General features: G+C 39.4%; 1 protein-coding gene across 1 annotated transcript in view; it reads right to left on the reverse strand.

Annotated features, from left to right (window-relative positions):
- Positions 1-5,901: 5,901 nt before the first annotated feature.
- The window catches only part of SCN11A (sodium voltage-gated channel alpha subunit 11), a 104,451-nt gene continuing 87,276 nt past the window's right edge, over positions 5,902-23,076 (reverse strand). Inside the window, exons 25-26 of the mRNA XM_019023578.3 lie at positions 10,614-10,884; positions 5,902-7,817 (exon numbers count right to left, since the gene is read on the reverse strand). Of these exons, the coding sequence (XP_018879123.2) occupies positions 6,769-7,817; positions 10,614-10,884 (1,320 nt within the window). The 3' untranslated portion in view covers positions 5,902-6,768. The remainder of the gene's footprint in view (positions 7,818-10,613; positions 10,885-23,076) is intronic.

Genomic DNA, 23,076 nt, shown 5'->3' on the forward strand with positions numbered 1-23,076 from the left:
ACATCATTATGTAGTTAGCTCTCCTTTATTTTATGCTCTTCGTCAGGTTGAGGAAATTCCCTTTTATGCCCAATTTGCTGGAATCTTAGAGCATTTTTAAAAAAAAATCAGGAATGAACGTTAAATTTTGATAAATGACTTTTTTTTCATCTTTTGAGATAGTCATATGATTTTTCTTTTTTAGTTCATCAGTATGGTGCATTACACTGATTGATTTTCAACTTCCGACCATTCATGTATTTCTGGGATAAATCCCATTTGTTGTAATGTATTTTTAAAAACATATTTCTGGATTTGATTTGCTAAATTTTGTAAAATATCTTTGGATCTATGTTCATGAAGCTTATTGGTTTGTAGTTTCCTTTTCTTGATACGTCTTTGTCTGGTTTTTATACCAGGGCCTCATAGAGTGAATTGGAAATATTTCTACTGCTTCAATTTTTTGCAAAGTTGTGTAGAAATTGAATTATTTTTTCCTTTCCTGGAGTTTTCTTTGTGGAAAGAATTTTAACTAAAAGCTCAATTTTTAACCTAGATATAGTACTATTCAAGTTATTTCTTCTTGAGTGAGGCTAGTTTATGTCTTTTGTGGAATTTATTCACTTCATCTAAGTTGTTGAGTTTATCAGAATAAAATTGTGATAATCCCTTATCATGTTATTTTCTGTAGAATTTATTGTCTATAGAATTAGTGGGTGATTCTACGACAACAACACGATAATAAGGGATTCATTCTATCTTCATTCCTGGTATTGGTCATTTATAACTCTTCCTTTTTTAGCTGGAAATTTTTCAGTTTTATTGATCATCCCGAAGAGCCAGCTTTTGGTTTTATTGATTCTGTTTATTATTTTTCTGCATTCCATTTCATTAATTTCTCTCTTATCTTTATTATTAATTATCTTCTGATTAGGAGCATGTTTTTAGTTTCCAAAGCAGCTTTAGGGATTTTTCAGGTATCTTTCTGTTATAGATTTCTAATTCAATTCCATTGTGATTGAAAACATATTTTTATGATTTGAATATTTAAAATTTATTGAGACATTTTATAGTCCTATCTTGGTAAATGTTCTATAAGTACTTAAAAATAATGTGTATTTTGTTCTTACTGAGTTCTATAAAAATCAGAGCAAGTTGGCTGATAGTTTTGTTCAAGTCTCCTATACCTTTTTATATTTTCACTCAGTCCTGGAGTGGTCACTCCCAACTCCAGGCAGGGCGTTTCCCTCACTTGATGTCTCCCCTGATTAGTGGTCCATCCCTTGAGGCTTTGGTGCCCTCCCATGGAATAGTAGAAACCTCTCTTTTCAAACTTCAATGTGAAAATGGATGATCCAGAACATTACTGAGACCTTCATTTAGATCCGAAGCAATTTTTTTTCAAGTATTGCTCTTTAAAACATTAATTTAGGAGAAAAACTCTGTAGAAGTCTAACTAGGGCTCATGAATCAATAGAATATGAGCCATCAGTATGATTTGGCTCCAGGTATATTTCCTATAGTCCTATAGCTCCAATATACCTCCTATACTTAAAATATAGGAAGAACTTAGAGTATGGAAAGGGGGCAAGGGAACTTGAAGCTGCACTGGCACCACTGACACAGTGTTTTTACTTAGCCTGTATGCTCATTCAGAGTATCTTGAATTGGGGGATTGGTGCAGATTAAAGGAAGCTAAATTAGTACCCCCAGGATACCTCTTGGTAGCACTACAGTCAGACTAGTACAGTTGTAGTCTACATTAATAGAAGTCTATTGTCCAAAAGGAAAAGATGTTCCATTGCTCCCTGGGCACCTGGTTTTAGAAGAGATAGATTAACCATAGTTTGCCTGGAGAAGAAGGGAGAGAATAGAAAAAGGATGGAAGCTCTGTCAAAATATTAGGGGACCAAATACATCTACAGAACTGAGTATATTAAATTTGGAGAGGGAGCACAGCATCTCCCCATTGTGAGTTTCCACATTGTAAAGACAACTTTAAAAACATGCATTACTTTGAGAGAAAAAGAAATGGATGCAAAAGGTTCACAGACACTAGCAAGAAAACCCTGTACCTTCTGTTTAACATCAAGCACATTGTCTCTTTTTGTCTGAGAGGCAGTGCAGTATAGCGGTTGACAGCTTGAGACCTAGAGCCAGAATGCTTGGGTTTGAATCCTGACAAAACCTCTTACTGGCTCTCGAAGAAGCCTCTTATTTCCTCTACATGTCTTAGTTTCCTCATCTGTATAATGAAGGTTACAAATAGTTTCTACCTAATAGAGATATTGTGAAGAGATAAGGCTGGTAAAGTGGTTACCTGGCCCAGAGTAAGTGCTCAATAAATGTTAGCTCTTTGATTACTCCTTGTGTATCAAGGGACAGGATTGCCCATTCAATGACCCCGGAGGTTCTATCTGGGTTGCCAGGCAACAAGCAATCTGGGATCAGTGGCTTACCCTCCTTGAGCAGGAGGAGCTATACAGGATTTCGGATTCCCAAGGGCATTGGGTGTTAGAAACTGACATTCCAAGACTGCTCCCTGGAATAGCTGGCTCCCTGGCCCAATTGTTTATAAGGCAAGCTCTCATCTTCGCCCTATAAAAAGGTAGAGCAATAAGGGGTGGGATTCTTTCCTGGATCCTGCATGCTGCTTGGTGGAAGGGATGAAAAGGTGGAACTGTGTATCTCATCTTGTTGACTCAATTTCTCCAAGGAAGCCTGCTCTGTTCTCACATTACATGTCATGGTATTTACTGTCACCTACTACCCCACATTCTTCTCTGAACTGTCTCACTCCTCTTCACCTTCATTCCCTGAAAACATACCCTCAGGGCAAGTCCCTTGCCTGCTTCTAGAGCTGGGTGTACTCTCTCTCTCCCATGATGTCTGCTCCTGGGGTTTCAGACATCACCTTTGCACCGAAGACTCCTGTCCACACCTTGTCCTCAAGTTCAAGTCTTGGCTGGGCATTGTCAGTTAGACCTGACATCTTAAACTTTCAAAATATTTAAAATTGAATTACGTTTTAGATTTTCTTCCTCATTAGCCATTAAAACAAACAAACAAACAAACAAACAAACAAACAAACAAACAAACTCAAACCCTTGCTCCTCCTATGCTATTAACTTAGTACCCTTTACTGTCATCTATCTTGTCCTCCCTCATTGTCAGGCAGCTGGCACAAGCATCTTGGAATCACACCGCATTGCCCTCACCTCCTTCCTGGCTCAGTGCCTCTTCCCTACCAGGATCAGACCTTGTTTTTCTCCATTCCACCTTGCACATTCTATCCAGTTATTTTTCTTCCCTGCTAAAACACCTTCGATGCCTTCTTATTATCTAAATACGCTAGAACTCCTCACTCTGGCATTTGAGGCTCTCCACAAATGTCTGTGTCTAAGATTCAGTTGCTGCTGCTCCACTCCCTATACTCCATGTCCAGTCAGTTGGGTAATTCATACTTCCTCACACTTTCTAGTTGCCATCGAGCTGCCTGTGCTGTCTCCCCGACTTCAAACACCCTCCAAAACCAGGTTCACCTGTCAAAATCCTACACACCTGTCAAGCGCATCCATCTCAGATGCTCCTCTCTCAGGAGGTCTTTCTGTGAGCTTGCTTCATTCATGTCCTCAGAGCAGAGGCATGTTTCTGGTTTATGACACTTGTTATGTTGTATTGCATTATTATTGCATGGACACTCATCCAATTCTCCTGCCAAAGAGCAAATATGCTCTTGAGACTATAGTCCTATAGTCTATTTGGTTAGAAGCAGTTTACACAAAATACACTGCATTCATCCTGGGAACATGTCTGCCAGTTGAATTGCACAGGGGCTGATCTACCTGGAGTAAAGAAAACTCAGAGAATAAGGGGACTGGATTCATGTGCCTGGAGGGCTGTTTGCAGTGGAAACTCAGTATGTCCCAGGGAAACGGAGCTCACACCAACATCTCTGCCTCCTGAGGGTGTCCTGGATCCTCTCGCAGTGAGCAATATTTCTAGAGATGTTACTATGAGCTTTCTATCACCCATCCAGGGTTTAGATAATTCACCATATCCTGCCTGGCTCTTCTCCCTTCAACCCTATGGCTTTCTAAGTGCCAGGCCTGCGTACAGATGATGTGCAGCCCTCTCCAAAAAGAACATGTTGGACATTTGCTGCCATCTAGTGAAGGTAGAGTGGTCCAACCTTTTGATAAAGCTAAGCAGATCTTGTTCTCTCCCTAGGAGGTGGCCCCTGGAAACCAGCCCTGGTTAAACAGAAGCATGTCAGGGTATACAGGTGTGCATGGAAGGGAGGAGGGTGAAGCCTGTTTTATTATTATTTTTATGTTCTTCCACATGTTCTGAGGGTGAAGCTTCTATACAAAACAGATCACATTCAAGCTCCTGCATGGCAGTCTGGAATGGGCAAGACCATATCCTTCCAGATCCTCCCCCTACCTCTAGCCAAAAGGTACCCTTCTTGAAATGATGACCAGCCATCTTTTTTTTTTTTTTTAGAAACTTGATAGGGAATTTATAAAACACCTAAAGTTCATAATCAGAGCTTCTTTTAAAGGAGCCATAGGTTACTTCCAGTACCTCAAGGAGAATGTGGCCATGACTTTGTAACTAGTGATTTCCACAAGGCCCTCCCAGTCCTGCACAGGAGCCCTGGTAGCCCATCTCAAAGCTTCCCTGGTCCTGAGCCCACCCACTTCCCCTTCCCATCATGGCACACAGGCTCAGGCTCCACCAGGTGCATGATTGTATGCAGGTCACTCAACTTCTCTGAGCCTCAGTTTTCTCCTTTTTAAATGGGGTATATCTTCCTCATTGGGTTGGTACGAGGTACAAAAGAGATCATTCATGACAAATGCTTAGCCAGTGCCTGATGCACAGAAACCACTAAATAAATATTAGATAATGATATTATCACTATTTTTACCAATGCTTCAGAGCACAAGGCTGCCTACAAAACTCAGGCCCTTGAAATGAATACATCAAGTCATGGTAAGATCTTACACACTGAAAATAATCACCTCTCAGCCCACCACAGGATCCAGTGCTGCCATTCCCTTTGCTGGGCAGTGTGGGGCAGGTCAGAGGGCTCGACCTCAGACTCCAGGCTGCTGACAGACACATCAGTTCTTCTCACCTGTCTGAGATACAGGGTTCCAGGGCTATCTCTATGAGGTTTTCCTCCACTCCTCAATGATCACAATGTAGGTTCTTTGTCCCTCGCCCAGCCTTTTGGGGGGACTGAAAGCCTAATGCCTGTTTGACCTCTTGGCATCTCCAGTTTTTAGGGAACTCCTGGGCTCCTCCTGCTCCCAAGCCCTTTTGATAGGTCTGGGTGTTTCTTTGAAACAGACATTCAGCCAAAACTGTAAGTAGGGCTCATCAAATGGCTAAGATCACTGGTTAAGCAGTATGTCTATGGATCTCTCACCCCGTGCCCCAGGTGTTGCTAAGAGGGTACTCTCTCTGCCCAAGGTGCCCACTGCAAATATCTTAACCAGCCAAGTGGGGCTCTCTTTTCAGTTTCAGCAAGTGATGTGCTGCAGTCAGCTTGAGCCAGTTCTCAAGAACTTATGAGCATCTCTTCTCAACTCCACGTCCAGTAACATTATGTTGATAGCTTGAAATCAGCCATAATGGGAGTACTCACACCACAGAGATTAGTGAATGCTATAAAGCATGGCTTTCTTTTTTCGTGAAGAATCAGTTGTTAAACACTTGTCACATACACCACTGGTTCTAGTCTTTAATTGCAAGCAAAGCACCACATTTAAACCACTACTCACACAACCACTGAACAAAAGGGGAATATTAGTGTACTATCTGAAAGAAACACAAACAGAAAGCTTTATTGAATTTATATATATATATATATATATATATATATATATATATATATCTGAGATGGTAGCTTGTGAAAGGGTAGTAATTGACAAGTCAAGATTGTGCCTTTAAGTTTTAAACAAACCCAAAATAATTAATGTTGGTAAAAAATGTCTGCAATAAGCTATTCATTTATTGGCAAGTTTTGAATTTTCATTTAGCATGCAAAAGAGCTACATGTGATAAACCACATACTTGCATCAGGAAAATATCAAACAAAAATGATGTATCTAGAAACATAGAAAATACAACTTAAAATTTTAATGTGTTTTTTGTTTCTTATTCTTTTTTATTTAGATATAATTTGAACCATGTTTCTTTCCTTTTCTTTTCTTTTTTGAGACAGAGTCTCACTCTGTCACCAGGCTGGAGTGCAGTGGCACGATCTTGGCTCACTGCAACCTCCTTCTCCCAGGTTTAAGCGATTCTCCTGCCTCAGCCTCCCAAGTAGCTGGGACTACAGGCGCATGCCACCATGCCCAGCTAATTTTTGTATTTTTAGTAGAGACGGAGGTTCATCATGTTGGCCAGGATGGTCTCGATCTCTTGACCTCGTGATCCACCCACCTTGGCCTCTCAAAGTGCTGGAATTACAGGCATGAGCCACTGCGCCTGGCCTGAACTATTTCAATCCTAACATTGGTATGTCCTTTTACAGTCCTTCCTAGTGTCTTCTTCCTTATTAAAATAGTACCAGTGGTTGTCAAGTAGCCTTATCTTATATCTCTGTAAGTATCATTTAAAATGAAATTGAAATATCACTTATTTTAGCCAGAAAAGAAAATGGAATGGCTAATTTGGTGAATCCACTCCCTGTTCATACACTAAGCTGCTGACCCCTGGAGCTCAGAGGCTGAAGGCAAGGCTGTGAAGCTGTGAGGTAGGCATGGAGGTGAGGGCTCAGTCACAGTGGACCTTGCCCTTGGCCACCCCAAAGCTAGACAAGTCTCCATTGCAAAGAGTCTGGAGTGGTGAATGAGGCCTGTTTTCCAAGTCATTTTGGTCACCTTGGTCACCCTTGGTAACCTTCATCATGTACTTTCGAAAGGCCTTTTGAATAATAGCAGCACCTCTTTCCTCTTCCTTTCTCTTGGTGGTGGTGACTATGGGCTCATACAACTTCTTGAGAGGATTGGCTTCCATGAACTTCTCTTCCATCATTGCTTTCATGCTATCTAGGCCATCAGAGCCACCGAGTACCCTAGCGGTGAAGGCGAAAAGAATATCCATGCAGTGGAGGCGATCTTCACTCACCATGGGCAAGTCCATTACTAGAAATTGATATTTATTTGGCTTTGCGACACGCAAAGGCTCAGGCAAGGCATCAGCAAAGTCAGAAAGGGCAGAATATTTGATAAATTGTGTTGCTTCTGGGTCAAACTTTTCCCACACTTCATAAAATATGTCAAAGTCATCTTCACCCAAAGGGTCCTCACTTTCTTCAGTGGCTGTATTGAAGTTCTCTAAAATCACAGCAATGTACATGTTGACAACAATGAGAAAGGAGATGATAATGTAACTGACAAAGTAGGATGTGGCTATGCCAGGGAGGTGGCAGTTTTCTGAGGAAGAGTTACATGATTCTTTTGATCGCAGCATGGGGCTGAGCAGGGAATCCCAACCTGCTGATGTGCTTATCTGGAAGAGACAGAGCATGCTGCTGGCAAAAGTCTTGAAGTTGAATATGTCATCAATTCCAGACTCTGGATTCACTTTGGAAAACCAGTTCATACCCAAAATGGCATAGATAAACATAATCAGAAAGAGTAGAAGACCAATGTTGAACAGAGAAGGAAGCGACATCATCAGAGCAAAGAGGAGAGTCCTGATTCCTCGTGCAGCCCGGACAAGCCTCAGGATTCGGCCAATCCGAGCCAAGCGGACAATTCTGAAGAGCGTCGGAGGGAAAGGAATGTGCTCCTGATTTTCCAAGGTAGAAATCATTGTACCTCAGGAGAAGGAGAAAAGTAAATAAGTTTCCAGAAGGCACACTGGTTTCAGATCCAGCCTGTCTCCTGCCTCAGAATCCTATGAGGGCCAACTTTTTATCAATACTTTGTAGCTTATGTACAAAACTAAGAATTTCTTTTACCACTATCAGGGAAAATACCTATCTGTGTCTTAATTTGGAAAATAGTTTCCAAGGGCCATACAGTTCTTCTACATTTGTGTGTAGAAGAATTTAAATACAGCCCTACTACAGGTGTAGAAGGGCTGTATTTATTTGTGTAGAAGAATTTAAACACAGCCCTACTACAAGTGAGGACAGCTTATCTGCTGAAAGAGCCACAATGTATGTAGGGCTAGAGGGAAATGGTAGCATTGGAATGCTCACCTTTAGGCTGAAGCTGCCCATGGATCTTTCATATTTGTCATCCTCATTCCAAGGACTTCTGAGATCCAAACTCAAAAAGCTCAAGGGACACAATTTGGAGATACTTTCTCTGTTGCTGCAAACCCCATAAATGTCATTTCAGAGGTTTGATCAAACAGCTGAATATTTGACCTAAAATGTCGCCCTGTTCTTCCATTGCCTGCTCTGCAGGCAAGTGATACAAGGATTTAAGACAATTCACATTTTGGCCTAAACATTATAGAATGGTTGGAACATGCTTGTCTTGTGTAGACATGGCCTTGTTCTTGCTTTGAGAGTCTTCTAGGGTTGTTAGGGGTCATGGGCAGTCTTTGAGTGCCCATGACCCCTAATGACCTTGAGTGTCCTGTAAGGTCACTAGGGGTCTATTAGGGTTCATGGGCAGCAGAATGCTCTGCTCTCACCTAATGACTAAAGAGAACTAGTTGATTATATACTTCACTGACTACCCAATTGTGCCAAAGAAGTTTAATTCATACTTTAATTGGAAAGTCAACCCTGGAAAGATGTAAAGTTTCTTAAGTGCCAATTCAGCAACAACTGGAGGAGGCCCATCATTTAAAATCTACCTCCTCTATGAATATTTCTTGGGCTGATCAAGCCCATAGTAATCTGTTCTTTCTCTGAGCTCATTTCTGCTGTGCACCATGTGATTTGGTGTTCAATTAATTTCCCTATCTTTTTTTGGCACTTTAAGATGAGTAAGCCGTAATACCTCAACTAGATTGTTAACTCCTAGAGAGAGATTCATTTCAACTCACACTCATTTTGCATTTCTCCAAAAACTTAGGAAAGAGCTTGGAAAAGTACTGAGGCTAAAGCGTTGGACGGCAGAAATATTGGCAAAGGCATATAAAACTCTGTCCACATTAGTAAGTAGGATTAATATATGGATTAATCCTACCACTGAGTATTATTTGGCTTAATATGTGGATTTTCTCATCCACTGGGGCAAATGCCATACAGCATGTATAACTGCAATTGCCAAGCAGTTGTTCAAAGGACAAAAGTCAGAAACATTTCCACAAAGTGCATGATGCCTGGCACTGCATGGAAGGAGCTGTTGGAATGAATGAGCTGCTCTTTTCTCATTAGAGGAAGGGCTCTTTGAGTTCTTAGAGGGCCTCCCCAGACATCCGACCACCATTTTCTAGCCTTTTTTTTTTTTTTTTTTGCTGCTGTCAATTTCACCAAGACTTGTGATTGGAATTGACTAATAAAAATTAAAGGTCTACTTGACTGTAAACTCATGGAAGAATCTATTGATAAACTTTATCTACATTAACATCATGGCTTAGAAACCAGAACACACTATGAACTGTAGCATATTTGTTGTTGTTCTCTGAAACATCTGCAATGCTGCAGTAGCATTAGGAACCAAAATATCTTGATCCAATGTATCTGTTTGATGCATTCTTTCTGAGATCGCACAAAAGCTTCCACTTGGAAAATCAGTTTTCTTTGTCTTCATTGCGTTTTGAACTATGAGAAGGGCTCCTGGACAGTTTTACATAATTATAAAAAGTCAAGTTAACAGTTCAATTAAAACCAGACTTCAAAAACCCAGAGTAAGCACTTATGGTTTAGCCATGAAGAATTTAATTTTAAAGTTGATGTGTGTATGTGTGTGTTTTATAAGAAGGAGTATGGTAATAACTTTCTTTCTTTTGTATTCTTTTATAAGCCTTTTAGTTAACCCTGCCTGTGATTAGGAAAAATATACTGATTAGAGAATGAGGCTGGTTGGTAAGTGGGGTCAAAGAATCTGAGACAAGCACAGTTCACACTGTGGTTTAAGTTAACATGGGATATAGAATAGAAAAAAAGCTTTGATTGTCTGAATGATATACTCTTGAAAGCCCAATCTACAGTGGGCCATGGGGCCTTGTAGAGGGGTTGAAAGGGGGCACAGCAGTGCCACAGGGGCACAATAATTGTGATCTGGCATCCATGTGGATTTTGAACAAAGGAAAAAACATGGGCAGTAAATCCTTAAAACTAAAAAATGCTCATAGGGCTTATAGTTGCACAGGAAAGGTAGAACTTTGACTCAATTATCTGAATAAATCAGGTTACCACCACAAAAACTTCTGAGTCATTTTAATTTTGTCTATGTCCATTGAATACATTAGCTGCATAATTATTGAACTCTATTTCAGTTGTGTAGTGAGTTAAGGGAACGGAAATTACTCTCTATCTCCTAGCAACTTCCCAGTAGAGAATGGCATTAGTACCCCTGTCTATTCTTTCAGAAAGTACACTTGGCCCAGTTTTCTGCTTTGTGGATAGTTTGAACAAACTTCAAAAAATGATAAGATTTACAAACTTACTTCTGGTTCTTAAAGTCCCTCTGACTGCTGATTTTACTTACTAACAATGGAAAGAAGCACGACCACACAGTCAAATAAATTCCAGCCATTGGTGAAGTAGTATTGCCTCAAAGCAAAGATTTTGATGAGACATTCTAATGTAAAGATGACCACAAAGACCCAGTTGAGATGGTCAAGGATGGATTTCATGGCTTTGGGTTGGTTGTATGATTCAGCCATCATGCTAATCATGTTTAGGATAATGAGACTTATGATGATGATGTCAAAGATCTGGCTTGTGACTATGTCGAACACGAGACCTTGACATTTGTTCTGAGAAAAAAAAAGAAATTATAAATCATTTTGAATGCAAGAATAAAATTACATACAATAAAAAGAACATAAATACAACAGAATTTGTTTTTCCTTACAATTAAAGCAGTTCCTTGAAAAATACACAGACCCTTTTCAAAGGGCAAGAAATTCTTATAAATCCCCAGGCTTGCCTTATATATTTTCATTAAAATGTAATTAGTAACTGGTTTTAAGTGCTTAGGCTTATAGCTTTAATTCCATTTTAAAACAAAAAATATTAAAAAGTCTTAGTAACAACATAACTTTGATGTGATTGATGATGTGCTTTGCTGAAATAAAACAGTGCATGTTGGATTTAATAATAAAAAGATGAATCTTGGTATCTATATTTTATATGTTTCTGTATTCTTACTTCAACAATATTAGTGCAGAGAATACCTGCTCACATAAGTATGTTGGACAAAATGGAATTAGTATCTTCAATGCTCCATTTGCCAATTCACAATAATCAGAACTTAACCAAAATTCTGTATTCAAATAATTCTTCAATGCCAATTTTAAAATTCTTGTTCACTTGAAGATAAAGCTAATAGATGAGATTATAATCCAATAATTACTAAAACTGAAAATAGAAAAAAATCATTAATTTATACTATAACTGAGGGTGAATTTACATGTGGTTTATATATAGATGGCCATACTGCCCAAAAAGTGAGTATATGCTGATTGTTCAGGTACAGGTCCTAACTCAAGTTTGCATGCCAAGTCTACCATATGCAGTGAAATTACTCAATTATTCCATGATTTTCTTTAATACAACTGCTGTGAAGCACTACTTTGTTCTTCACTTTGTGGAAAACTATTCCTAAATACAAATTCAGACACTGAAATTTTATAACATTCTTGACTATACGTTGGTTGCTTTACAATCTGTGTACATATTGTTTTATATTATGTTATCACCTAATCAAAGTGGCATACACTATTATCTTTAGAGAACTCACATACTCCTAAGAATACATCTTCAGACACCCAAGGGATCTGTTATATAATCCAGGCAAAGATGATGTTGGCTTGTGGTGGTGACAGCAGATAAAGATAAAAGCATATAGGCTTAAGAGCTAATGTGAGGTGGAAGCAAGAACCGTCAGAGAATTCAAATGTAGTGGGCTTTGAGAAAGTTAAGACTGAGAATATAGTTTCTGGTTGATAAAACCATCTAACCAGCCAGAGAACAGAGGATGAGGAATATTAAAGAGAGATGATGAGATCTGACCTGAGCAGGTTGAGTTGAGGTGCCAGTGGGGGATCCAAGGGCAATGGGCAGGTAGAAGGATGAGTTTGGAGTGCAGGTACAGAAGCTAGAATACAGATGACATTAATACTGATATGAATCAAAACCACAGGAGTGAATTATGTATCACTTGGGGAGAGCAAGGGCAATGAGAGGAAGGAGGGTAGGGACAACACTGGAGGACACTACATTTCAGTTGTGACTTTCGAACCATGTGCTTGGAGCCCTAAGGCTTTTATCAAAGAGCCAGGAGAAGACACTAGAAAGTCAAGTGCCTTTCCTATTTAAGCATGAATTTGGGAAGTCAGAAAGGAGCTGGAGAAAAGGTGCACTCCAGGGAAGCGGAATGAAGGGCAAAAAGAAATATGAGGGAGGGTGAGTATTGGTTTTATAGTTAACTCTAACATCTAGACAAATAGAGGAGATTAAGAGCATAAATTACCTAAAGTGTTGGATTACCTAAAGTGTTGGATGATCAAAAAGCATTCTATGTCACTTCAGAACGCAGTGTGACTCCTATACCTCAGTATGAATTTTAAACCAAGAAATGAAGCCACCCTGTGAAGATGCTTCAGGAGAAATCGAAGTGATTCCAAACCCCTTGTTATATTACTGGAAATGAAATGCGTCAATGCTCAGGCTAAAACAGCTATGTTTTCCTCCTATGCAATTGCTCTTCATTTGTTTTGAGGGTCAAAAGCTAATATTTGGATTTTAGAGATGGAAAAAAAATCTCTGGGGAGATAAAGTTGTGGGTCAATGGCTAACTGTTGATTTGAAGTCTAAGCCCAGACTCAGGGACTTCTGGTGATATGATGTTGGATTTATCTCATGCGACACTACTCTGGAATATAAAAGTCAAGATAAACGTGCAGTGTTAAGTGGTGAGATTGTATTTGATTACCAGAATCATTCATTGAAGGCTTGATTGGTGAGTTGTAGCTACACAGGGAGAGCTGTGACTTTGCACCTACTCCCAGATAAGCCATGTGATAAGCATGCTATAAAAGATGGTTAAGGAATGGAGGTGACAGCTTTCCTATGTTAATGTTGTCTGCACCCACTTTCAGTTCATCTCTTGCAGCCTAGCATGCTCTGTGCAGTGCATCTATGTGTTGCAACTTCTGTTGGGCTGTGTGCTGTGTTGCTTGAAATAAACTGATAAATATGTCAGAACATATTGTGTCTTGTGACTCTTTTAGTTAACGCCAAACCCAAGACCAACTGGTAATGAGTCAGTGGTTGTATAGCATGCATATGTAAACAAAAATTCTCTCTTTTCTTGTTGTTGGCTCAAGTTCAAGTAAGAATTTTAAAGTGAAATTAGTACTAGAAAGTGAGATTGGTATTTAAAAGCTAGATTCAATTTAGGTAAACTGAAGTCCCATAAATCACTGGCAGATAAAACCACCCCAAATATAATTTTATCATTAACCCTGTGGTCAAAAATCTCTCACTATATAAAAGATAAATTCTAAATCCTTGGCCCTGACATTCATTGACTTTTTTAGTGCATCAAAAATACTTCATTTTAGTGTGATGGACTCTGTTTGTGCCTTAAAACATATTTTTTTGTTCAATAAATAATTACTGAAAACACATTTTATGCCAGGCCCTATTCTGAGTGCCGAGAATAGCAGTAAGTAGACTGCATTCATCATTTGCGATCTCATGTTCAAATGGAAACCTCCAAATTATCTGCATGCTTCTGATTGCAAGCCCTTCTTTCATCCTGCTTTTCCTGACTTTTCAGCCTCCACTGACCTGCTCTGCTATGGAGCATTCAAACTCACTTGTCAGAGCTACCAGCTCTGTTGTGCCTACTGTACTACTTTATAATCCAATGCTGTAAAGTATGTTTACAACATCTCAGCTCCTCAATTAGACTGCAAGCACAGAGCTGCCCTGGATGCTACTTCTATCTTGCCCTATAGTACCTGATAAAGCAGGATTCATAGAGCACAGGGATCAGCAAACCATGGCCTATAGGACAAATCCAGTGACCTATCTGTTATTGTACAGCCCATGAGCTCAGAATGGGTTTTACATTTTTAAATGCTTAGTGAAAAAAAATCAAAAGAAGAATAAAGTTTTGCGACATATGATAATTACATAAAATCCAAATTTCCATGTCCCTAAATAAAGTTGTGTTGGAATACAGGCATGTTTATTTGTTCTATATTGTCTATGGCTGCTTCTGTACCACAATGGCAGAGTTGAGTGCTATAACAGAGACATATAGCCAGCAAAGACTCAAATATTTACTATCTGGGCCTTTAAGGAAAAGTCTGTCAATCCCTGATATACAAAGTTTACCATAAATACTTGTAAAGTGGAAGTAAGTATGCATGACCTTAACCTCACACTAATAAAAACTGGTAAAAAGTATTACAAGTACATTTTAAACTCATCAAAATTGAAAAAAGCAAAAACAGGAAGATGGCAGATAGGAGGCAGGGCTAACGTGCATCTCCCACTTGGATGGACAGAACCGTGTGTGGAGACTCACACTGTGGACTTTTGCTTCAAGAACCACCGCAGGAACGTAACAGGAAAACCAGAAGAATTCACAGATCCTTTGAAAGAAGTGACATGCCACTGCAGACTGCACGAGACAGGTGAAAAGCTGTGAGTTCCCAAAGTGTGAGTGAGAGGGGGGAAAACCTGCCTCCAAACACACATCCCCACTGGGGAATCTGAAAATGCAGATCATGAGAGAAGGTTGTAACCTTACCTAGAGCTGAAATGACTTTAGGGAGCTGCATGAAGTGCAAAAGTAGAAGAAGCAACAGGAACCTTGAAGGTACTCCCAGTCTCCAGCTTGAGCCCTGGAATGCCATTCCTGACTGTATCTCACAGGGGTCTTCTGAGAAGGCAGCCAGCCAAATAAAAGGAGGGGCCATAGGGTGAAAGAAACTTCCAACTAGATTTTGTGATAATTTCGACTGGGCACAAACTTCCTTGAGCGGAATCCAGGGGGCTAACGGGAGTTGCTGCAGATACGAGTGCAGGAGCTGCTGACATCGTGGGCAGACAGGGAGGGATGCGGCCTGAAAGCCATGCTTGCTTTGTCAGCAGGGAAGCTTATGGCCTGGGGCAGGTCTGAGATCCCTGAGTAGGCTGCCTGGATCTAAACTTGGTGCAGTTAGCACGGTACTGCAGGAGCAAGACCAGCCTCACCAACTGTGTGGGAGCTGGGCGAGGCCTTTCACTACTGGCTATCCCCCACTTCTCTGGTGATCTATACTGCACAGCAGAGGTAGCCATAATCCCCTCTGGAACATAACCTCATTGGCCTGAGGACCACTTCCTCATCCCCCACAGTGGTTATGGCAAGCCCCACTCAAGGAGAGTCTGCACTTGGACCTGCCTAACCCTGCCCTCACCTGATGATTTTTCTCTACCTGTCCTAGTAGCTGAACACAAAAGACATAAACCCTTGGGAGTTTTATGGCTCTGCCTGTCTCCTGAAAGTCAGAATACTTCCCCTGGCCAACTTAGGGCAAGCGTATATCCCACTGCTAATAGCACCGTGGTGCTCTCTTGAAAGCACCATCTCCTGGCTGGAGGTCAACCAACTCAGGACACGACTGCAATTCATGACAGAATAGGCCTGATCCCAGGAAGGAGAAAACGACAGCTAATTCTACCGCCTGCAACATCCTGACTAACCAGAGGTCCTGAGTCTGTCCACGTGACAACTTCACTGCTAGCATAACCAGCATTTGAGAAAGCCAGCATACTAAATGTATCTACAGCCAAGGACTCTCACAGAGTCTACTTCACTCTCCTGCCACTTCCACCAGAGCAGGTGCTGGTATCCACAGCTGGGAAACCTGAAAACAGATCACATCACAGGACTCTTTGCAAACATTCCCCAGCACCATCCCAGAGCCTAGTAGCCCTGCCAGGTGGCTAGACCCAGAAAAGCAATAACAATACTGCAGTCTGGCTTTCAGGAAGCCCCATCCCTAGGGAAGGGGGAGTGCACCACATCAGGGGATCACCCTGTGGGACAAAAGAATCTGAAGAACAGGTCTTGAGTTCCAGATCTTTCTGCTGGTGGGTAGTTTCTCACAGCAGAAACATAATTGCAGTGCTGGCACAGTAGGGAAAGTCTGCACCTCTAGCCCAATGGGCAGGCATCCTCTGTGATTGTGAAGGGCCTTAGAGAAGAGGTCCTTGTTTTCCTCTGGCACTTCACTGCAGACACAGCTGGGGCTTCCCCCACAGGTACACAGTATGGAGGCATCTATAGACAGCCTGTCTGGAACAATGCAGGGTGAGTGCGGCCCCAGAGAAGGAGCACACCCTAGATTCAGGCTGTGTGAGAGGCAGAGTCACAGTTCCTCCCTACTTGGAATATCAACATTCCTACAGATGAAAAGAGGTGGCTGTCTGATCTGAACAGCCAAAACACTGGGATAGGAGTGAGGCTGTGAGGTGAATAGCTTTCTGGCTGACCTGGCAGAGGAGCTGAGGTAGCTTCTACTCTTCACCCTGATAAAACCTCAGCGCATCTAACTGAGAGGTCTCCCAGCCACCTTCATCAAGGCTGGGACCTCAGCCCACTGTTGGGTATTACATTTACCCACCTGCCTTAGCCATAGCCAGTGCCTACTCAGGGATACCTTCCCTATTGGCCTGAAGCCTGAATCATCAAGCCAGTAAATAAAACACTGGGAAAAAATTAAATAAACAAATAAATAAAAATGTACACCATGAGAGAACCAGATAAGCTGCAAGAGATCCCTGCCATTCCAACTCCATAGGAGACAGTGAACTTGCCAGCACACTAAGACGGTAACTACTACAACCAGCATCAGGGAAAGCCAGTGCACAATGACTCTCTATAAGTAAGGATCTCATACAGAGTCTTTACTCCTACAAGCACCAATAATCAAATTAGGCTAAAATACACACTGTCCTGATGTTAAAGAGGGAAAATATTTTAAATTAAAAAAAAACACAGTTCAATTAAAAATAAATCCAAGAACAATTTTAAGTAATAGTCTACCCAAGTGAAAAGGAACCAGAAAAAGTAATTCTGGTAATATGACAAAATAGGTTCTATAACACCTCCAAAAGATCATACTAGCTTCTCAGCAATGGATCCAAACCAAGAAGAAATCTCTGAATTTCCAGATAAAGAATTCAGAAGATTTATTATTAAGCTAATCAAGGAGATACCAAAGAAAGGTGAAAACCCACTTAAAGAAATTTAAACAACAATACAAGACATGGATAAGAAAATTTTCCAGAGAAATAGATATCATAAAGAAAAAATACTCACAACTTCTGGAAATGAAAGAAACACCTAGGGAAATGCAAAGTGCCATGGTAAGTTTCAACAATAGACTAGGACAAGTAGAAGAACTTTAGAGCTCAAAGACAAAGCTTTTGAATTAAAAGCCAATCAGACAAAGACAAAGAAAAAAGTTTAAAAAATGAATGAAGCCTCCAAGAAATTTGGGATTATGTTAAATGGCTAAACCTAAGAATAATTGGTCTTCCTGATGAAGAAATCTAAAGTTCATAAAACTTATCTGAAGAAATAATTGAGGAAAACTTTCCTGGCCTTGTTAGAAATCTAGACAACCAAATAAGAAGCTCGAAGAACTTCTGGGAAGTTCATCACAAAAAGATTATCACCTAGGCACATAGTCATCAAGTTATCTAAAGTCAAGATGAAGGAAAGAATCTTAAGAGCTGTGAGACAAAAGAATTAGATAACCTATAAAGGAAAACCTATCAGATTAACAGTTAACTTCTCAGCAGAAACCGTACCAGCTGGAAGGAATTGGGGTCCTATCTTTAGCCTCCATAAACAATATAATTGTCAGCCAAGAATTTTGTATCCAGTAAAACTAAGCTTCATAAATGAGGGAGATATAAAGTCTTTTTCAGACAAATAAATGCTGAGAGAATTCATCATCACCAAACCAACACTGCAAGAAATGCAAAAAGGAGTTCTAAATTATGAAACAAACCTTGAAATACACCAAAACAAAACAAAACAAACAAACAAACAAAACCTCCTTAAAGCATAATTCTCACGGGGCCTATAAAACAACAACATAATTTTTAAAAAACCCAACAAAGTATTTAGGCAACAACTAACAGATGAATAGAACAGTACTTCATATCTCAATACTAACGTAGAATGTAAATGGCCTAAACGCTCCATTTAAAAGATACAGAATTGTAGATTGGATGCAAACCAAGCATCTACTGTCTTCAAGAGACTCACCTAACACATAAGGACTCATATAAACTTAAGATAAAGGGTGGAAAAAGATATTCCATGCAAATGGAAATGAAAAGTGAGCAAGAGTAGCTATTCTTATATCAGACAAAACAGACTTTAAAGCAACAAAAGTTAAAAAAGACAAAGAGGGACATTATATAATGATAAAATGATTAGTCCAACAGGAAAACATCACAGTCCTAAATATATGTATACCTAACACTGGAGCTCCCATATTCATAAAACAATCACTATTAGACCTAAGTAAGGAGGCAACACAATAATACTGGGAGACTTCAGTATTCCACTGACAGCACTAGACAGGTAATCAAGACAGAAATTAAACAAAGAAACAATGGACTTAAACTATACCCTAGAATAAATGAAATTAACAGATATTTACAGAACATTCTATCCAACAACTGCAGAATATACATTCTATTCATCAGCACATGGAGCATTCTCCATATCACATGGAGATAGACCATATGATAGATCACAAAACAAGTCATAATAAATTTAAGAAAATCAAAATCATATCAAGTATCCTTTCAGACCACAGTGGGAAAAAACTGGAAATTAACTCCAAAAGGAACCTTCAAAACTATACAAATACATGGAAATTAAATAATCTCCTCTTGAATGATCTTTGGGTTAACAATGAAATCAAGATGGTAATTTAAAAATTCTTTGAACTGAATGATAACAGTGACACAACTTATGAAAACCACTGAGATATAGCAAAAGTGGTGCTAAGAGGAAAGTTTGTAGCATTAAATGCGTACATCATAATGTCTGAAAGAGCACTCACAGACAATCTAAGGTCAGATCTCAAGGAATTAGAGAAAGAAAAACAAGCCAAAGGCAAATCCAAACCCAGCAGAAGAAAATAAATAACAAACATCAAGCAGAAATAAATGAAACTGAAACAAAAAAAAAATACAAAAGGTAAATGAAACAAAAAGCTGGTTATTTGAAAAGATAAAAATGATAGACCATTAGTGAGATTAACCAAGAAAAGAAGAGAGATCAAAATAAGCTCAATTAAAAATGATACAGGAGATAGTACAACTGATACCACAGAAATACGAAAGATCATTCAAGGCTACTACAAACACATACATGCACAAATTAGAAAATCCAGAGGAAACGGATAAATTCCTGGAAATATACAACCATCCTAGATTAAATCAGGAAGAAATAGAAACTCTGAACAGACCAACAAAAAGTAGCAAGATTGAAACAGTAATAAAAAAATTGCCAACCAAAAAAAGTCCAGGACCAGATGGATTAACAGCTGAATTCTATCAGATATTTAAAGAAGAATTGGTACCAGTCCTACTTATGGAACCGCATTTGCAAAATTATAACTGAGGAAATTATGATAGTGAAAGAAATCACACCTAATGGACTCCATCTGCTTCCAACCTTTAAGCTGTCCTTGTTCATTCCTGGGCATAGGCTGAACTAACTTTGGGAAGGAATTCAGTTCATGGCTTGACTTTGAAACAAAATTGATAATAGATCTTTCCCAAAATGGCCCCTCCTCTTGCCTGGGGACCAGTCTGCCTTTGCAGGACTAACAAATTAGCTACAAGATTAGAAATTAAGGTTTAGGGGTCATGCAGCCCCTGGGCTCCAAGAGTCTGAACCTCCTCAAATTGCTCCTGGGGATAACATCAGTATTGCAAAACCTAAGATCAGTGCTTGAGATATTTTGCAGACCCTGCACTGGATGGATCAGCTGACACCACCCAGACCCATAATCTGCCTCAATCAGTTCTGCGATTCCACCCAGGAACAGAAGACAGCAAGAAAACCTCACTTCGACCCCCTATGATTCCATATCAAACCTGACCAATTAGCACTCCCCATTTCCCTAGCCCCTACCCACCAAATTATCTTTAAAAACCTCTGATCCCTGAATGCTCGGGGAGACTGATTTGAGTAATAATAAAACTCCCATCTCCCACACAGCCAGCTCTGTGTGAATTACTCTTTCTCCATTGCAATTCCCCCATCTTGATAAATTGGCTCTGACTAGGCAGGGGGCAAGGGTGGTTACACTAACACTAAAAGATAGAGAAAGAGGGAATCCTCTCTAAATCATTCTATGAAGCCAGTATCACCCTAATACCAAAACCAGGAAAGCACACAACAAAAAAGAAAACTACAGACCAATATTCCTGATGACTATAGGTGCAAAAATACTCAAAAAATACTAGCTAACTAAATCCAACAGCATATCAAAAAGAAAATCCACCATGATCAATCAGGTTTTATACCAGGAATGCAGGGATGGTTTAACATACGCAAGTCAATAAATGTGATATATCACATAAACAGAATTAAAAACAAAAATCATATGATCATCTCAACAGACACAGAAAAAGCATTTGACAAAATTCAGCATCTCTTTACAATAAAACCCTCAGCAAAATTGGCATAGAAGGAACATAGCACAAGGTAGTAAAAGCCATTTATGACAAACCCACAGCCAACATCATATTGAACAGGTAATGGTTGAAAGCATTCCCCATGACAACTGGGACAAGATAAGGATGCCCACTTTCACCACTTCTATTCAACATAGCACTTGGAAGTCCTAGCCAGAGCAATCAGATAAGAGAAAGAAATAAAGAGTATTCAAATTGGAAAAGAGGTAGTCAAACTATTGCTATTTGCCAAGGCTATGACTGTATACTTAGAAAACCCTAAAGACTTATCCAAAAAGATCCTAGATCTGATAAATAAATTCAGTAAAGTTTCAGGATACAAAATCAATGTACATAAAACAGTAGCACTGCTATACACCAACAACAACCAAGCTGAGAAACAAATCAAGAATTCAATTTATTTTACAACAGCTGCAGAAAAAAATAAAATACTTAGAAATATACCCAACCAAGGAGATGAAAGATCTCCACAGGGAAAACTACAAAACACTGCTGAAAAAAATCATTAATGACACAAACAAATGGATACACATCCCCTGCTCATGGATAGGTAGAATTAACATTGTGAAAATGACCATACTGTCAAAAGCAATCTACAGACTCAGTGCAATTCCCAACAAAATACCACTGTCATCCTTCACAGGACTAGAAAAAAAAATCTTAAAATTCATATGGAACCAAAAAAGAGCCTGCATAGCCAAAGCAAGACTAAGCAAAAAGAACAAATTTGGAGGTATCACATTACCTGACTTTAAACTATACTACAAGGCCATAGTTACTGAAACAGCATGGTACTGGTATAAAAACAGGCATGTAGACCAATGGAACAGAATAGAGAACCCCCCAAAAAAGCCAAATAGTTATAGCCAATTGATCTTTGGCAAAGCAAACAAACATAAACTGGGGAAAGGGCACCCTATCCCACAAAGTGTCGGGATAATTGGCAATTTGCATGTAGAAGAATGAAGCTAGATCCTCATCTCTCACCTGGTACAAAAATCAACTCAAGATGGATCATACTTAACTCTAAGACCTGAAACCATACAAATTATAGAATATAACATCAAGAAAACTCTTCCAGATATTGGCTTAGGCAAAGAATTCATGACCAAGAACCCAAATGCAAATGCAACAAAAACAAAAATAAATAAATGAGACCTAATTAAACTAAAAATCTTCTGCACAGCAAAATAAATAATCAGCAGAGTAAAGAGACAACTCACCAAGTGGGAGAAAATATTCACAAACTATGCATCTGACAAAAGACTAATTTTCAGGATCTACAAGGAACTCGAACAAATCATCAAGACAAAAACAATTCTATCCAAAAGTAGGCAAAAGACATAATCAGACAATTCTCAAAAGAAGATTTACAAATGGCCAAGAAACAGAAAAAAAATGCTCAACATCACTAATTATCAGGGAAATACAAATTAAAACCACAATGGGATGCCACCTTACTCCTGCAAGAATTATCATAATTTAAAAATCAAAAAAATAATAGATGTTGGCATGGATGTGGTGAAAAGGGAACACTTTTACACTGTTGGTGGGAATATAAACTAGTATAACCATTATGAAAACCAGTATGGAAATTCCTTAAGGATGCAAAAGTAGAACTACTATTCGATTCAGCAATCTCACTACTAGGTACCTACCCAAAGGAAAAGAAGTTATTATATGAAAAAGACACTTACACATACCACATGTTTGTAGCAGCACAATTCGCAACGGCGAAAATGTGAAACCAACCTAAATGCCTGCCAACCAAAGAATAGATAAAGAAAATGTGGTATATCTACACCATGGAATACTAGTCAGCCATAAAAAGGAATGAAATAATGGCCTTTGCAGCAACCTGGATGGAGTTGGAGACCATTATTCTAAGTGAAGTAACTCAGGAATGGAAAATCAAGTATTGTATGTTCTCACTTATAAGTAGGACCTAAGCTGTGAGGACATAAAGGCATAAGAATGATATAATGGACTTTAGAGAATCAAGGAGATGGGTGGGAAGAGGGTGAGGAATACAAGACTACACACTGGGTACAGTGTACACTGCTTGGGTGACAGGTGCACCAAAATCTCAGAAATCACCACTAAAGAACTTACACATGGAACCAAAAGCCACCTGTTCCCCAAAAACTACTGAAACAAAATAAAATAAAACTGGTCAGAATTAAGTTCAAACAAACCACTAAGTTCACATGGTC

The sequence above is a fragment of the Gorilla gorilla genome, chromosome 2 (assembly GCF_029281585.2).
Source record: "Gorilla gorilla gorilla isolate KB3781 chromosome 2, NHGRI_mGorGor1-v2.1_pri, whole genome shotgun sequence".
In the NCBI taxonomy this organism is placed as follows: domain Eukaryota; kingdom Metazoa; phylum Chordata; class Mammalia; order Primates; family Hominidae; genus Gorilla; species Gorilla gorilla.